At 40.8% G+C, this 14,628-nt stretch overlaps 1 protein-coding gene across 1 annotated transcript; it reads right to left on the bottom strand.

Annotated features, from left to right (window-relative positions):
• Positions 1-1,003: 1,003 nt before the first annotated feature.
• On the bottom strand, positions 1,004-12,633 carry LOC136678648 (methylthioribulose-1-phosphate dehydratase-like). Its single transcript, XM_066656724.1, has 7 exons — positions 12,496-12,633; positions 7,029-7,129; positions 6,883-6,931; positions 6,529-6,646; positions 6,306-6,441; positions 5,384-5,551; positions 1,004-3,245 (listed from the first exon to the last, which is right to left on the bottom strand). The coding sequence occupies exons 1-7, from the start codon at positions 12,529-12,531 to the stop codon at positions 3,146-3,148; spliced, it is 708 nt and encodes a 235-aa protein (XP_066512821.1). The 5' UTR covers positions 12,532-12,633; the 3' UTR covers positions 1,004-3,145.
• Positions 12,634-14,628: the final 1,995 nt, after the last annotated feature.

Below are 14,628 nucleotides of genomic sequence, written 5' to 3'. Positions count from 1 at the left end.
GTATTCCAGCAGATTTGGAACTGAGTAAAGTATTGATGGTTACAAGTGCAGCTTGGACGTTGTGGGTTCGATTCCCGCTCCGGGTGACTGTCTGTGAGGAGTGTGGTGTGTTCTCTCTGTGTCTGCGTGGGTTTCCTCCGGGTGACTGTCTGTGAGGAGTGTGGTGTGTTCTCCTTGTGTCTGCGTGGGTTTCCTCCGGGTGACTGTCTGTGAGGAGTGTGGTGTGTTCTCTCTGTGTCTGCGTGGGTTTCCTCCGGGAGACTGTCTGTGAGGAGTGTGGTGTGTTCTCCCTGTGTCTGCGTGGGTTTCCTCCGGGTGACTGTCTGTGAGGAGTGTGGTGTGTTCTCTCTGTGTCTGCGTGGGTTTCCTCCGGGTGACTGTCTGTGAGGAGTGTGGTGTGTTCTCTCTGTGTCTGCGTGGGTTTCCTCCGGGTGCTCCGGTTTCCTCCCACAGACCAAAAACACACATTGCAGGTGGATTGGCGACTCAAAAGTGTCCGTAGATGTGAGTGTGTGAGTGAATGTGTGTGACTGTGTTGCCCTGTGAAGGACTGGCACCCCCTCCAGGGTGTTTTCCTGCCTTGCGCCCCCACCGCGACCCTGAATTGGATAAGCGGTTACAGATAATGGATGGATGGATGGATGAATGAAAGTGCAGTTAGTTACACAGTCACTGCTTCATTTCACATCGTCGTCACACTTCCAACTTATGTTTATACTGGGATCACCACCATAAAGAATACTGAGGTTTGGAAAGCTGGCTCCTAAGAATCATTTTGGCTAGTGTCTTGGCTGATTCAAGATGGAGTTCGCATCAGGGTCTGTTGGTGTTTCTCAAACTGAGTGGCAGTGGCAGTGAAACAGGCCTCAGAATAAAATAAAAAGAAGAAATAAAGATTTTAGTACTCCTCCAGGGTCAACAGAACCCACTCATATTTTTTTGCAAATGAAGCAAGAACGGTTCAATAAAGTTCAAACTAACAAGGGCTCACCAATCATGTATTTATTTTTAATTTATTTATTTCCAGTCAAGCAGCCAGGGTGTTACTCATTCATATATTTCTTATATAAAGAGTTGTAAAATATATGTACATAGGAAAGGTGAAAGCCAAAGGAAAAAAATGAAAACATTTGAAAAACTGCAGATTCCAAAAATATTATTTAAAAGAGTAAATAAAAATGTAACAACTGCACGAGGCCAGACATGCATTAAAACTGTCATCATCAAACACCACAACTCTTGACCACAATTCTTCTTCCCAGCAAGGAACAAAACGTAGTAACTTGTAGTTAACAGCTCTTAATTTCAAATGAAATAAATGAGGGGTGGGCAGCAGGTAGGTGTCGCAGTCACACAGCTCCAGGGACCTGGAGGTTGTGGGTTTGATTCCCGCTCCGGGTGACTGTCTGTGAGGAGTGTGGTGTGTTCTCCCTGTGTCTGCGTGGGTTTCCTCAAGGTGACTGTCTGTGAGGAGTGTGGTGTGTTCTCCTTGTGTCTGCGTGGGTTTCCTCCGGGTGACTGTCTGTGAGGAGTGTGGTGTGTTCTCTCTGTGTCCGTGTGGGTTTCCTCCCACAGTCCAAAAACACACGTTGTTAGGTGGCGACTCAAAGTGTCCGTAGGTATGAGTGTGTGAGAGAATGTGTGTGTGTCTGTCTCTGTGTTGCACTGTAAAGGACTGGTGCCCCCTCCAGGGTGTATTCCTGCCTTGCGCCCAATGATTCCAGGTAGGCTCTGGACCTAAACTGGATAAGCGCTTAAGGTTTAAGCCGCTTGGACTGCACAAAAATGGCAAAATTACATATGTAATGAATGATTATTGCAGTCACTTAGATGTTATATAGATATTAACTGATTTGTAAGAAGCCTGTGACTCCATATAACAGCTCAAAGAGTAACACCTTGAGATTCTTCTACACAGCAGGTCGGGTCAGCACCAGCCTTAGCTTTAAATGCCAACGTCAATCAACAGTCTTCATATCGAGAAAATTTCAAATGAACAAGAGTGGAATAAACACCTCCAGTGAGAACTGGCTGTGATACGCTTGCCGTTGCTCAGCAGGTATGACTTCAGCAGAGGAGGTGTTCTCACGAAGGGAATGATGAGAGCAGTCACAGAGGGGTTGAATCAGCCAAGCCCAGCCCTACAGCCTCCAGCAGACGTGGGCAGCCTGCGAGTTATGGCACCTCTGGGAATAATGTTCATTCAAATAGATGAGGGAGCAGTGGCAGTGAAAACTGGAAGGCAATAGAACAGAGGCAGGCTCCACAGAGCCTCTCACCATCAAATCCATCACAAAAAGAGCCTTTCCTTTACTCGCTGTACACCCCCACCCCCACGCCATCTATCAAGATTTCAACAAAATCCCAAATAGTTAAGATGCAGCCTTATTAAACCTGGATAATATGAATGTTCTCTTGCAGCATTTTCAATTCTCTTAAGGTGACACCACGAGGTTTAGAACAGGACTGCCACCTTGTGGTTAAAGCGATCGCTCTCTGTTCTCCCGTACGGCAAACAGCAGCCACATTCATAAAAATCAACAGCTAAAAGCACAGTCGGTAGAACACGTCGACTGTTCGTGATGAAAACCAGCCGAAAAAAATGAAGATCAACAAACTGTACCCGAGCAGAGTTTAAAAGCCCTGGAGCGAAAAAATGACTTTTCAATAGGTCTTCAAATGCAAGAATAAGCAGCCTTGTAGTGAGTCAGCATTAATAGCTGCTTAAAAATGTGCTTATTTCAGGAAGCCATCCATTGAGAGAATTAAAAGCTCCAGTAGTGTAAAAGGCTTCTCGGAGAAGGAGATATGCAATTTCATGCTTGGAAAACCACTTGTCGCCATTTCCTTTAATGACGGGGAGTGAATTTCCAAATTACACAGTATCTGTTACTTGACCTAAGCACCAGCTGATAAACATTCTGACAAAAAACATACCATAATTATTGACTGTCAAACGGAAATGCAAAAAAATAAAAACAAGATCTGGTATCTTTTCTTGCTCCTGAATTGTTATTATTCTTGATTTAAATGATGACGTTCACCTCTCTTAAAGACAAGAGGCACCCAGGGGTCAAGTATCGGAGGTGCGTTGTCTACTTATGTAAAGGCTGATGTCATTCTGACGTCGGTGATGGACGACACGTCAAACAATGCCTTTGGCTTCTGTTGGCCGCGCAGAAGGATCTAAGCCGCACTGCTTCATCTGAACAGCAACGTCAAACAGGTAGTCGTAACATTCACACCTGGGATAAAAAAAAAACAGCACAAACAAGAGGATAAGTGAAGTATTTCTATGAATGAATTCAATTACCAAAGTGTAATGCAGCCGTCAACATGACTGCACTTCACTGACATGTCTATGGTGGAACATTTCTCTGTCTAATGTTCTGTATCCCATCCATGAAAAGCAGCTCATGAATCACGGTCCATGATTGTTCTATTGACACTGGAACAATAGGTACATGATTGAGCACGTTGCATAAATGATTCATGTTTTTTTTTTTAAAAGCATGACTTGGTGTAATTTACTTCTGTAACTTAGTGCAGACAAAGTAATTATCCTCTCAGCTCAAAAACTAAGTACATCACCACGGGAGCCTCTGATTGCAGGCAACTACTTTCTGTTCAGTGGCTGGAAAACTTTACAATTTTCAGTTACAAACTCGGAAACTGATGTAGAATTAATAACGTGTGTGTAACTCTCAGACCCAGCGGAATCAGTCGTGACATCAGTCTTGACATTTAAGCCACGCCCACTCGCTGTTCTGTGATGGTCCTGAACACTGAAGAGTGAATGTACCAATGTGAGTAGAGCAACAGATGGACCACAGACTGTGTCTATGGAACTACAAAGTTCACCGAACGGAACATGGAGCCGAACACAAAAACATGGAGGTGGTTTTAAGTTATGGCTGAATGGGTTAAATTAGTGTTCTCCCTGTGTCCGCGTGGGTTTCCTCCGGGTGCTCCGGTTTCCTCCCAAAGTCCAAAAACACACGTTGGTAGGTGGATTGGCGACTCAAAAGTGTCCGTAGGTGTGTGAGTGAATGTGTGTGTGTGTGTGTTGCCCTGTGAAGGACTGGCGCCCCCTCCAGGGTGTGTTCCCGCCTTGCGCCCAATGATTCCAGGTAGGCTCTGGACGCACCGCGACCCTGAATTGGATAAGGGTTACAGATAATGAATGAATGAATGGGTTAAATTAACTATAATATTGATATTTCTAATGATCCTAACTACCTACTTGTCCTCATCGCTAAGAAATAAGAGATAACACTCTGAAGAAGACTTTAGAAAAGGCACGTTTAGCTCAAAAACATAATCACACACCTGCAACCATGTTTACTCCCTGCAATGATGTTCTAACTTTGATTAAATGTGATGTTCCATTTCAGCCCAGTTCCTTTAGGTCCAGCGTCATCAGAACTGACCTAAAGCTTCCAGGAAATTAAGTTCCAAGTCTAAAAACTTGGAAGGGTTTGCACCATTTCTTTGGATTTGTGCTTTCTATGAAAAACACTTGTGGTAAATGTATATTACTCCTCCTAAATACACCTAGAAGTAACTGCAGTAACCCAGCAGTAATGCTCTAATTATACCTGTAAGTGGATAGAACTGGGGACAGGGGAAATTACTTTTTCCCAGTCCTGCTGTTCGCTCAATTAATTACACTGAACCCAAATAATCAGAAGCAAGCCTTTCGCTTCTTAGAATTACACCGGAGGAATTCAAGATAAACTATACGCAGAAAACCAAGCAGCTCTGTTCCTCAATTTACCTTAAACTGACCACTGAAGAACACAGGAAAGGTGGGCTCATGTCTTGAATGAGAGTCTCATGGAGTGCATTCATTCATTATCTGTAACCCTTATCCAGTTCAGGGTCCAGAGCCTACCTGGAATCATTGGGCGCAAGGTGGGAACACACCCTGGAGGGAGCGCCAGTCCTTCACAGGGCAACACACACACACACACATTCACTCACACACACTTTTGAGTCGCCAATCCACCTACTACTTTTTTTTTGGACTGTGGGAGGAAACCGGAGCACCCGGAGGAAACCCACGCAGACACAGAGAGAACACACCACACTTCTCACAGTCACCCGGAGCGGGAATTGAACCCACAACCTCCAGGCCCCTGGAGCTGTGTGACTGCGACAACTACCTGCTGCGCCACCGTGCCGCCCTCATGGAGTGCAATCTTTATATAAATGATAAATGAACCTAATGAAGTTGTCGGCGATTGTTTTTAAAAAGGTCTTCTCAACAGTTCAGCGAAGTATCTTTGGAATGGTCTGTAATGTTCTGGATGGTAATGTAATCGTGTGATAACTCAACCAGTAGATTACAACAACCAGAGTGATCAGCAGTGTCTGATCTTACATCGTCTTGGCCTTCTCCCAGCTCTCTCCCCAAACATAGACTCCATGTCGTCGGACAAGGACGGCACAGGAATCAGGGTACTCCTCCATGGCTCTGGCCATGCGATCTTTCAGGTCCTTTTCTTCAGGGGTGTTCTCAATAATTGGCACAACAAGGGTGTCATCGTACCTTAAGAAATAACACACGTAGAGAAACAAAAATAAGCACACGAAAGACAATAACCTCTTAGACGTTACATTCTACAGCTACTTCCACTTATGAGTTCCTCTTAAGTTACACAAGTATGTAACAGTCATTTGGTCTTTGGTGGGATTCAACGGATTGTTCTCAGCTATACATTTGTGGAACAGTCAAAAACAACCTCCAGTGATCAAAGCAATAAAAAGCAATATGGTCCATAGTGCAGTTTTTCTAGCAATAAATGCAATCGCTAAAAACCATGTCCTTCATATTTTATTTACAATGTGTATGTACTACTTAGCAAATGATATACAACTGTGTAATTCACCTTAAAGGGTTTACATCTTGCAGCACAAATTTGATCACTGATGCTTGCAATGGGTTCTGGAGACTTTTTAAACATTACCATAACTAATATTCAAAGCGTCAAGACCAGGGGGACCTATGTTTAAGTAATCTACAAACTGGCAAGCAGATCAGATCATTTGAATTCATTTGCAAGCTAAAGGCTTAAAGCTGTTTTCTACTGCTTGCTCTCATTGATTCAATCAAGGCTCCGGGACATTATTACTTTATTTTTTACGCTCTCTCAGTAACAGCTTTTTGATACACATTCTTTCAGACCCATATTGTCGAGCTGGACAAACATGAGAAGATAAATATGCAAAGGATATAGCCTGCCAAACTCTCACTTTGATGAGACTTATACTGTCCCCAGTGTGAGTGAACAGCGTGTGCCAACCTGTAATTTGAGCTCGAGTTTCCTCTGCGAATCCCTTTGATCATCTCTTGGTGAGTAATGCGAAACTCTTTCCCAGGGAACAGTAAAGTGGCCATCACAGCTGCCTTTGAGTGAGTGTGAATCACCGCTTGGGCTTCTGCAGGTGAGGAAAATCAAATGCTTAATATACACGGTGAGTAAAGCAAAAATACCTTATGAAGGAGTTTCATGAGTACACTCTCACCTCTCATGGTGTAGGCATTCATGAAGAGAGGGGTACACTGGCTTTTCTTTAGCTTCTTCCATGCAGGTGGACAACTAATATCCCTCTCTTCCAAATCACAGACAAACATGTCCTCAGGCTGCCAACAAACAGCCACTGAACACTCATCACCAATATAGAGATATTCTTCATGTCACAAGACCCGTTGCACAAATCCAAACTTTCCGACCCATCCAATAAAAATCACATCTGCCCAGAAAATCCCCACATTTGCATATAATCGTTAGATTAAAGTCTCAGATAACACTCTTTCCACATCATATAATGACGACACATTCAGAGTGAATCAACACCTTAAAACAAACCATCACTTGCCTGCAATCTTTCCTTCTGAACTCCAGATGGGGCAATATAAATGTGGTCTCTGTTAAAAAAACAAAACAAAAAAAAACATCTCTGACACGATTACTTACTTAAAAATTGTTTAAAAATTAAAAATAAATAAATAAATAAATACTAACCCACGTCTGAGGCTTATTCCACCTCCTGTTCCTGTCACCCAGCCAAGCTGATAGAAGAGTCTGCAGAGCTCTGGGATAAGAACTTCCGGATGCTCCTTATCCTGAAAATCAGGATCATTTTCAAGTAAAGAAAGAGGTCATTATATTTACACAGACACAGTGTATTAAAGTAATAAGGTTCCAAAAAGAACAGCAAATATTTCACATAAAAGTGTGAAAATTACAACAGAACCTTCCATACAGCGCCCTCCATAATTATTGGAACCCCTGGTTAATAAGTGTTCTTTGGCTTCTAGTAAATTCTTTTTTTTTTAAATAATACAGGACAACAATGCAAAAAAAAAAAGAAAAAAATCTAAGCTTAAATTCAAGTTTTATTAGTGATCCCAGCTGCACCAGCAGCTCTTCGCCAGTTCCTTGCCAGTTTTATTAATTATGTCCACTTCACCACACCACCTGTCCTCCCAAAGCAACGCAAAAAATATCTCTCCATTAGCAACTCGGTTACAACTCCAGTAACAACACGGTGGTGCAGCAGGTAGTGTCACAGTCACACAGCTCCAGGGGCCTGGAGGTTGTGGGTTCGTTTCCCACTCCAGGTGACTGTCTGTGAGGAGTGTGGTGTGTTCTCCCTGTGTCCGCGTGGGTTTCCTCCGGGTGCTCCGGTTTCCTCCCACAGTCCAAAAACACACGTTGGTAGGTGGATTGGTGACTCAAAAGTGTCCATAGGTGTGAGTGAATGTGTGTGTGTGTGTGTTGCCCTGTGAAGGACTGGCGCCCCCTCCAGGGTGTATTCCTGCCTTGCGCCCAATGATTCCAGGTAGGCTCTGGACCCCCCGCAACCCTGAATTGGATAAGCGCTTACAGATAATGAATGAATGGGTTAAATTTATTATAATATTGATATTTCTAATGATCCTAACAACCTACTTGTCCTCATCGCTAAGAAATAAGAGATAACACTCTGAAGAAGTCTTTAAAGCAATCAATAACATGAACAACACATGAACTGCGTTATTGCTAACAAACCGGCGGAGCCTGTGGCCTGAGAATATGTCACAGCCTCAAGATTCATCTGGAGAAGTTGTATTCATAGCTATTTGTTATGTATTCTGATTATTAATAATTATTGTTAAATAATCTGTAGAAGATATCTTGATCTACCTACTAGAAAACACACACACACACGTTCTGGTCATAAAAAATAGAATATCATGATAAAGTTGATTTATTTTGGTAATTCCATTCAATAAGTGAAACGTGTATATTATACTCATTCATTCATTACACACAGACTGATATATTTCAACCCCAAATTCAGTTTCTCAGAAAATTAGAATTATTCCTTAAGAGTAGGGTGACCAGATCTGAGATAGTGTTTGGGGGGGGGGGGGGGGGTGGACGACTACTGACGTGCAGACTGACCAATTAAATGTTTACAGAGAACGTTATCGACTAATAACGGTAGCTCTACAGTCAGACCGTCCAATCAGAAGATTTTAGGCTACTTCACCACGCCCCCTTCTCACTCAAGTGAACCAATCGGAGTAGGGGAGGGCGGGACTAGTTTGTGAACAAAACGCTTCTCGAAATTCTATGTAAGCTCTAGAAAAACAAAATCCCGGACGTTTGTGAAATTCTGCCCAGACATTTTTTTAAGTCTAAAAAAAGAGGACGTCTGGTCACCCTACTTAAGACCAATACAAAAAATGGATTTTTAGAAATGCTGGCCGACTGAAAAGTATGAATATGAAAAGTATCAGCATGTACAGCACTCAATACTTAGTTGAGGCTCTTTTTGCCTGAATTACTGCAGCAATGCGGCTGTAGATCAGTCGGTGGCACTGCTCAGGTGTTATATGAGAGCCCAGGTTGCTCTGATAGTGGCCTTCAGCTCTTTTGCATTGTTGGGTCTGGCGTATTGCAACTTCTGCTTTACAATACCCCATAGATGTTCTATGGGGTTAAGGTCAGGTGAGTTTGCTGGCCAATTAAGAACAGGGATACCATGGTCCTTAAACCAGGTACTGGTAGCTTTGGTACTGTGTGCAGGTGCCACGTCCTGTTGGAAAATGAAATCTGCATCTCCATAAAGTTGGTCAGCAGCAGCAAGCATGAAATGCTCTTAAACTTCCAGGCAGTGGACCAACACCAGCAGTGGACCAACACCCCAAACCATCACTGACTGTGGAAACTTTACACTGGACCTCAAGCAACATGGATTCTGCACCTCTCCTCTCTTCCTCCAGACTCTCGGACCTTGATTTCCAAAGGAAATGCAAAATGTACTTTCATCAGAGAACAGAACGTTGCACCACTCAGCAGCAGTTCAGTTCTTTTTGTCTGTAGCCCAGGGGTGAGACGCTTCTGACGCTGCCTCTTGTTCAAGAGTGGCTTGACACAAAGAATGCGACAGCTGAAACCAATGTGTTGCATGCGTCTGTGGGGTTTTCATTAGTTGTCAGCTATAAATATGTGTAATAAATGAGTATAATACACAAGTTTCACTTTTTGAATGAAATTACTGAAATATATAAGCTTTTTCATGATATTCTAATTTTATGAACAGCACCTGTGTGTGTGTGTGTATATAGATATATACCAAAAGACAATTATACCAAAACCTTATCAAAAGCTAAATGAAAGAGATGGGGTTGTTTTTAAAAGTCCCTAAATCACTTGGTGATCTTAGATCCTCTGGAAGGTTGTATTATAGGGTCTGGCATTTCTCCGCATTTCAGCCATGACTAGCATTAGATCTGCAACACCGATCTGCAAATGAAAAACGCGCTGGCCGAATCCAAGATGAGCGTTTGACCAAACTATATGCTTGTGAAAGAAGTGGCGTCTACAGTGTTGTATTTGTCAGTAATGCCTTCCTAATGTCCCTGCCTGGGCAGGCTGACGCACAGATAGGAGCCTAACCAACCTTCACAGGAACTATGTAAAATATTTATGGCTCCTAAGTTATTTCAGGACAACTGTGGGAAATGTAAGGCTCTGGAATTCGATCCAGTGCAAAAAATTATTATTTTGGGGTCACTGTGTATAAATAACAGCTATGAGCTTCTAGTGCTCAGCTGAAAAGATGGTGATGCATAACGTTTACTTCAACGCTTCCGCACACTCACTTCATAATTCATATGTACACAGTGTGATAAACACTGGACTGATATCTTTTGTCTTTATGCACTAATTAAGGTAATTTTATTTCATGTGCGGTGGCTGCAGTCATTAGTAACAGGACACACACTTTAAAAGAGTTTTGGCTGCTATGGAGCCCCCAGTGAATTAATTATCTTCTTTCATGCGCACTAACTACTAATTCGTTCACTTGAATTAATTAAAAAGTTGACCATGAATTTAAAAACTTTCACTCTAATACTTTTGATTAGTTTTGTTTTTTTACCCATGGCTCCATATAAAATAATAATAGTATGTCAGAACTGTAGAAAAGGGAAAAATGACAGATGCTGTAAATGCTTATTCTACCTGATATAATCATATGTTATTATCCATGTCCCAACTAATGTGCTTTGTTAATTAGTTCCAATAATGTTTTTTTAATATCACAAAACAGTACTAAAATATTGTTAAAAAGGTCAATCATAAACACACTATAAATCAACTTTTTGCACGATCAGCCAATGAATAATAAATTAGAATCTAGAACAAATGCACATAACTTAGTTTATCTGACTTAATAACAGCAGATGTTAACTGTATCTTATCTGAATTTAAATTAAATCTAAGATGTATTTAGAACTTGTGGGTTTATTTGTTGCAAAGTAAATCACCTTCATTATTTAAAATAAGAAGAAAAGGAACGAGTTTGATCTAAGCAAGGACTCTTGATTTAAGGTTTAACCAACAACAAATAGGCCTCTGTGTGACGTCATATTTATACCCCAGGGAAACAGGAAGTGTTGAATTACTAATTAAAGGTTCCTAGATACTGTGTTCCACTTTATACATTACAGTAGAAATGATATAAATGGTTCAAATATATTTATTTCCAAGAAATTAAGGGTGCCAATAATTGTGGAACAGGTCATTTTATGGGAAATAGTCAGAATTTTTTCTTTTTTTAACTTGAGTGAAGGTTGCTTTTTTTAAAATATATTTTTCAGAGTGAGATTATGCTTCTGCAATAACAGAAATTAAACAAAAATAAACAAAAATTAATTTATTTTTAAAGCTTTTAACTAGGGGTCCCAATAATCATGGAGGACGCTGTATTTAATGACAGTATAATACTTGTTTAACATGTTAAATATGATACATGCCGGGCCAAAAAATAGAATTAGAAAAATAGAATAGAAAAGAGAATTAAACAAGAAATTAATCAGAAAAACAAATAAAACATACCCCACAGTAGGACACAGTAATATTGTACATACGGAACGTATGTGTATTCAAATGTGCCTTCAAGACTTATAACGATAAATTTAAATGAGCTCTATCCTTACCCAGTAAACAAGGAACGTCCCTGGACGTTCAAAATAGGTCTAAAAGTAGTCTGTCCGTCAAGGACATATTTTAAACGTCAATGGACGTCCAAAATCCATCTTAATAAGTTAGTTAAGTGGTGACCAATCGATAACGTCAGTGGACGTCCAAAACACGTTTTATACAAGTAATTTATTTCGGGACCAATTAATAACGTCAACGGACGTCCAAAATACGTCTAATAGTCGCCTTTACAATGTCTGTGTTTGGACGTCTTTTCAACTTTCATTTTCAACCTTAAGAGAACGTTGATTAGACGGCAGTCATTACGTTATTTCAACGTTGAATCAACGGCTAAATGTTTACTGGGTATTGTTTGCACTTTACTCTTCCTCATTCATTAACCAATGCACAATATTAACTTTTAAGGATGAAACCAAAGCGCTCACAAAGGCTTCATTTTTTCCAGTGTTTTGTGTAATAAACATCATTAGGTTCACTTTCCAGGAGCACATGGTTTTACTGATCTTTCCCGAGAGAAGATTCACACAAAGAAGCGCAGGATATACACAAAAACTATTGGTAGCTACGAATCGTTTAATTTTTTAAAGTAGTTCACAAAACTGTACCACTGCTTTCTTTCAGTTCTCGTGAAGTTGAAAACACAAAAACACGAAAATGTGAACAGTATCTTCGTCTACACGCTCAGACTCATACCGCACGTTTTCTAGTTTCAAGTTAAGATTGACCTAATTCATGTGAAAACAGACAAATTACGATTTTAACTGAGGACAGGACATTTGCGCGATTTAAATATTAAAAAAGTGACCTGGCTTATTTGGAATTTTCCGTTCCACCTTAAATTCTTCAGTAGTAACATTAGAATACTGCTTCGGTATTCGGTAGAAAGCACAGCTTAAGGTGGAACGGATAATTCCTGTAAGAAGTCAACTTCAGCCTCAGAAGAAAATAGCTAAACCACATTTCTGTACATTTAGTTGTTAGCCAATGCTCTTACCGGTGCTGTTTTGTCGTTGCAGACCCCGTTAAACATGTTTTTGGGTCTGAAAATGTAATGTACCAAATTAGTGTTCAACACTGCTCTGTAGTCAAAGTAGGCTTAGACCTGACAGAAAGACCTCTGAGCTCTGGCAGCAATATGCCTGAATACAAAAGAGTAAACGAACAGTCCTCTGTCATTACTCAATATAACACTCAATGAATACAGTTAGCGCTTTGTTAGAGTCTCCTTAGTAAACTGATAATATCGGGTTTTCTATTATTTATTACAAATATTACGGGAATATTTATCAAAGCTGTTATCTTGTGACAGTGCCTCGCAATACAAATAAACGTTAGATGGCGCTATTGCTCCATATCAGTGCCCATACTAAATTGTCCTCGAAGGGTTTTGTTTTTTCTTTCTTTGGTTTACGTTTTTCGAATTTATGACAGTTGTGTTGATTCGTATAAAGTCATGTCGAAGTCTCTCTGTATTTTTGTTGTCACAGGTGCTGATTTAAACAAACTAAATTTACAAAATTAATTTGTGCTGCATTCTACCCAGTAAACATTTAGCCGTTGATTCAACGTTGTAATAACGCAATGGCTGGCGTCTAATCAACGTTCTCTTAAGGTTGAAAATGAAAGTTGAAAAGACCTCCAAACAGACATTGAAAAGACGACTATTAGACGTATTTTGGACGTCCATTGAGGTTATTAATTGGTCCCGAAGTAAATTACTTGTATAAAACGCGTTTTGGACGTCCACTGACGTTATCGATTGGTCACCATTTAACTAACTTATTAAGATGGATTTTGGACGTCCATTGACGTTTAAAATATGTCCTTGACGGACAGACTATTTTTAGACGTATTTTGAACGTCCAGGGACGATCCTTGTTTACTGGGTAGGTTATAGGAGCCAAATAGGACTCTACTGGGCCAAGCCCAGACTAACCTCGTTCTGACTCTTAAGGCACCACAGTCTGAGAGCCTTGATTGCTCTATTTGCCTTGATTATATGTTGACATTCATTTTGTACAGATCTGAGAAAATGACAGTGATGTTGAAGCGGAGAGCCACAGAGAAACGTGTCGACAGTTAAACAGCAGCATTTACCACATAAATACAATCTTGTTCTTTTATTTCTGTGAAGTCAGCAAAGAAGGACAGCCTTCGAAAGCCGCAGGTGTGTGGATTTGGTGGAAGGATCGTGGGTAGCGCTAGGTTTTTACTCGTCTGATAAAATACCTGTTAAACTAAACAGATAAACAACATGGTTTCTATAGAATTAACCTCCAGGTTTTTTCATTGTTCTGGATAATTTTCAATTATAAAGTTCCACAGAAGCAGTCAAATCTGATCCTGTTCTGATTCTGAGATAACCTGTTGGCTCTTACTGACCTACAACCTCAGCTATCTCCAGCAGGAAGTTGACATGTATTGACACAGACTTGTGTGAGGAGTTTTTCACGATCCTGACTCAGCCCGCCAAACGTGACACCACTGAGCTGACTCAAAGGGCCTCAAGGCAGCCTTCCAGACAAAGACAGCTTTCCCATAGACTTCCACCTGCCTGTCTTAACATGATTTTCACACACTGTCGTGCTTACCCCGACCTCATCAATCAATCAGCAGGTCAGACACACACTCACCATGTGCACACAGATCATAGAAACTCATACCCTGTAATTTCTCTCATTGGTCACAGTACAGTGATGCATACTATGTCCAGAGGGCTCCAAAACATATTTAGCCTTGAACACAATTTTTTAATTTATTAGTTTCTGCTGTTTGATTCAAAGACTGTCATTTTAGCAATGCATTTATTTTTTTAAAAAGGTGGCTCATGATCCAAGTAGTGACTAGCTCTGAAAGTTCCGGAAGAACCGCAGTTTCAGACTTTGAGGTTTCCACATCCATATTTTACAGACTTCCTTCCTTATATGAGGATTATTGCTATAGGAGCCAATTGATTCACTGATTCAAAAAGAGCCCGAAGCTGTAATTAATTATTGTAGTATTTTGCTTTTAGTTTGTTTTGGTTACAGACTCTATAGTTAAAAAGAAAAGATGTTCAGCAGTGGTCTCAGATTCCAGTTGTGTTTCCTAGAGGTGCAATACTTTCTTATCTCCAGAGGGAGAATAT

This window comes from Hoplias malabaricus, chromosome Y (assembly GCF_029633855.1).
Source record: "Hoplias malabaricus isolate fHopMal1 chromosome Y, fHopMal1.hap1, whole genome shotgun sequence".
Classification (NCBI taxonomy): domain Eukaryota; kingdom Metazoa; phylum Chordata; class Actinopteri; order Characiformes; family Erythrinidae; genus Hoplias; species Hoplias malabaricus.
Note: the sequence above shows the minus strand (reverse complement) of the source record. Positions and strands in the feature narration are given on the sequence as shown.

Excerpts from the sequence above, each read along its gene's own strand:
- LOC136678648 (XM_066656724.1), bottom strand. The coding sequence starts at position 12,531 with ATGTTTAACGGGGTCTGCAACGACAAAACAGCACCG. Across the intron at positions 6,932-7,028 it reads GGAATAAGCCTCAGACGTGG|AGACCACATTTATATTGCCC; the intron begins GTTAGTATTTAT and ends TTTTTTTAACAG. Across the intron at positions 3,246-5,383 it reads TGGGAGAAGGCCAAGACGAT|GTGTGAATGTTACGACTACC; the intron begins GTAAGATCAGAC and ends TTTTTATCCCAG.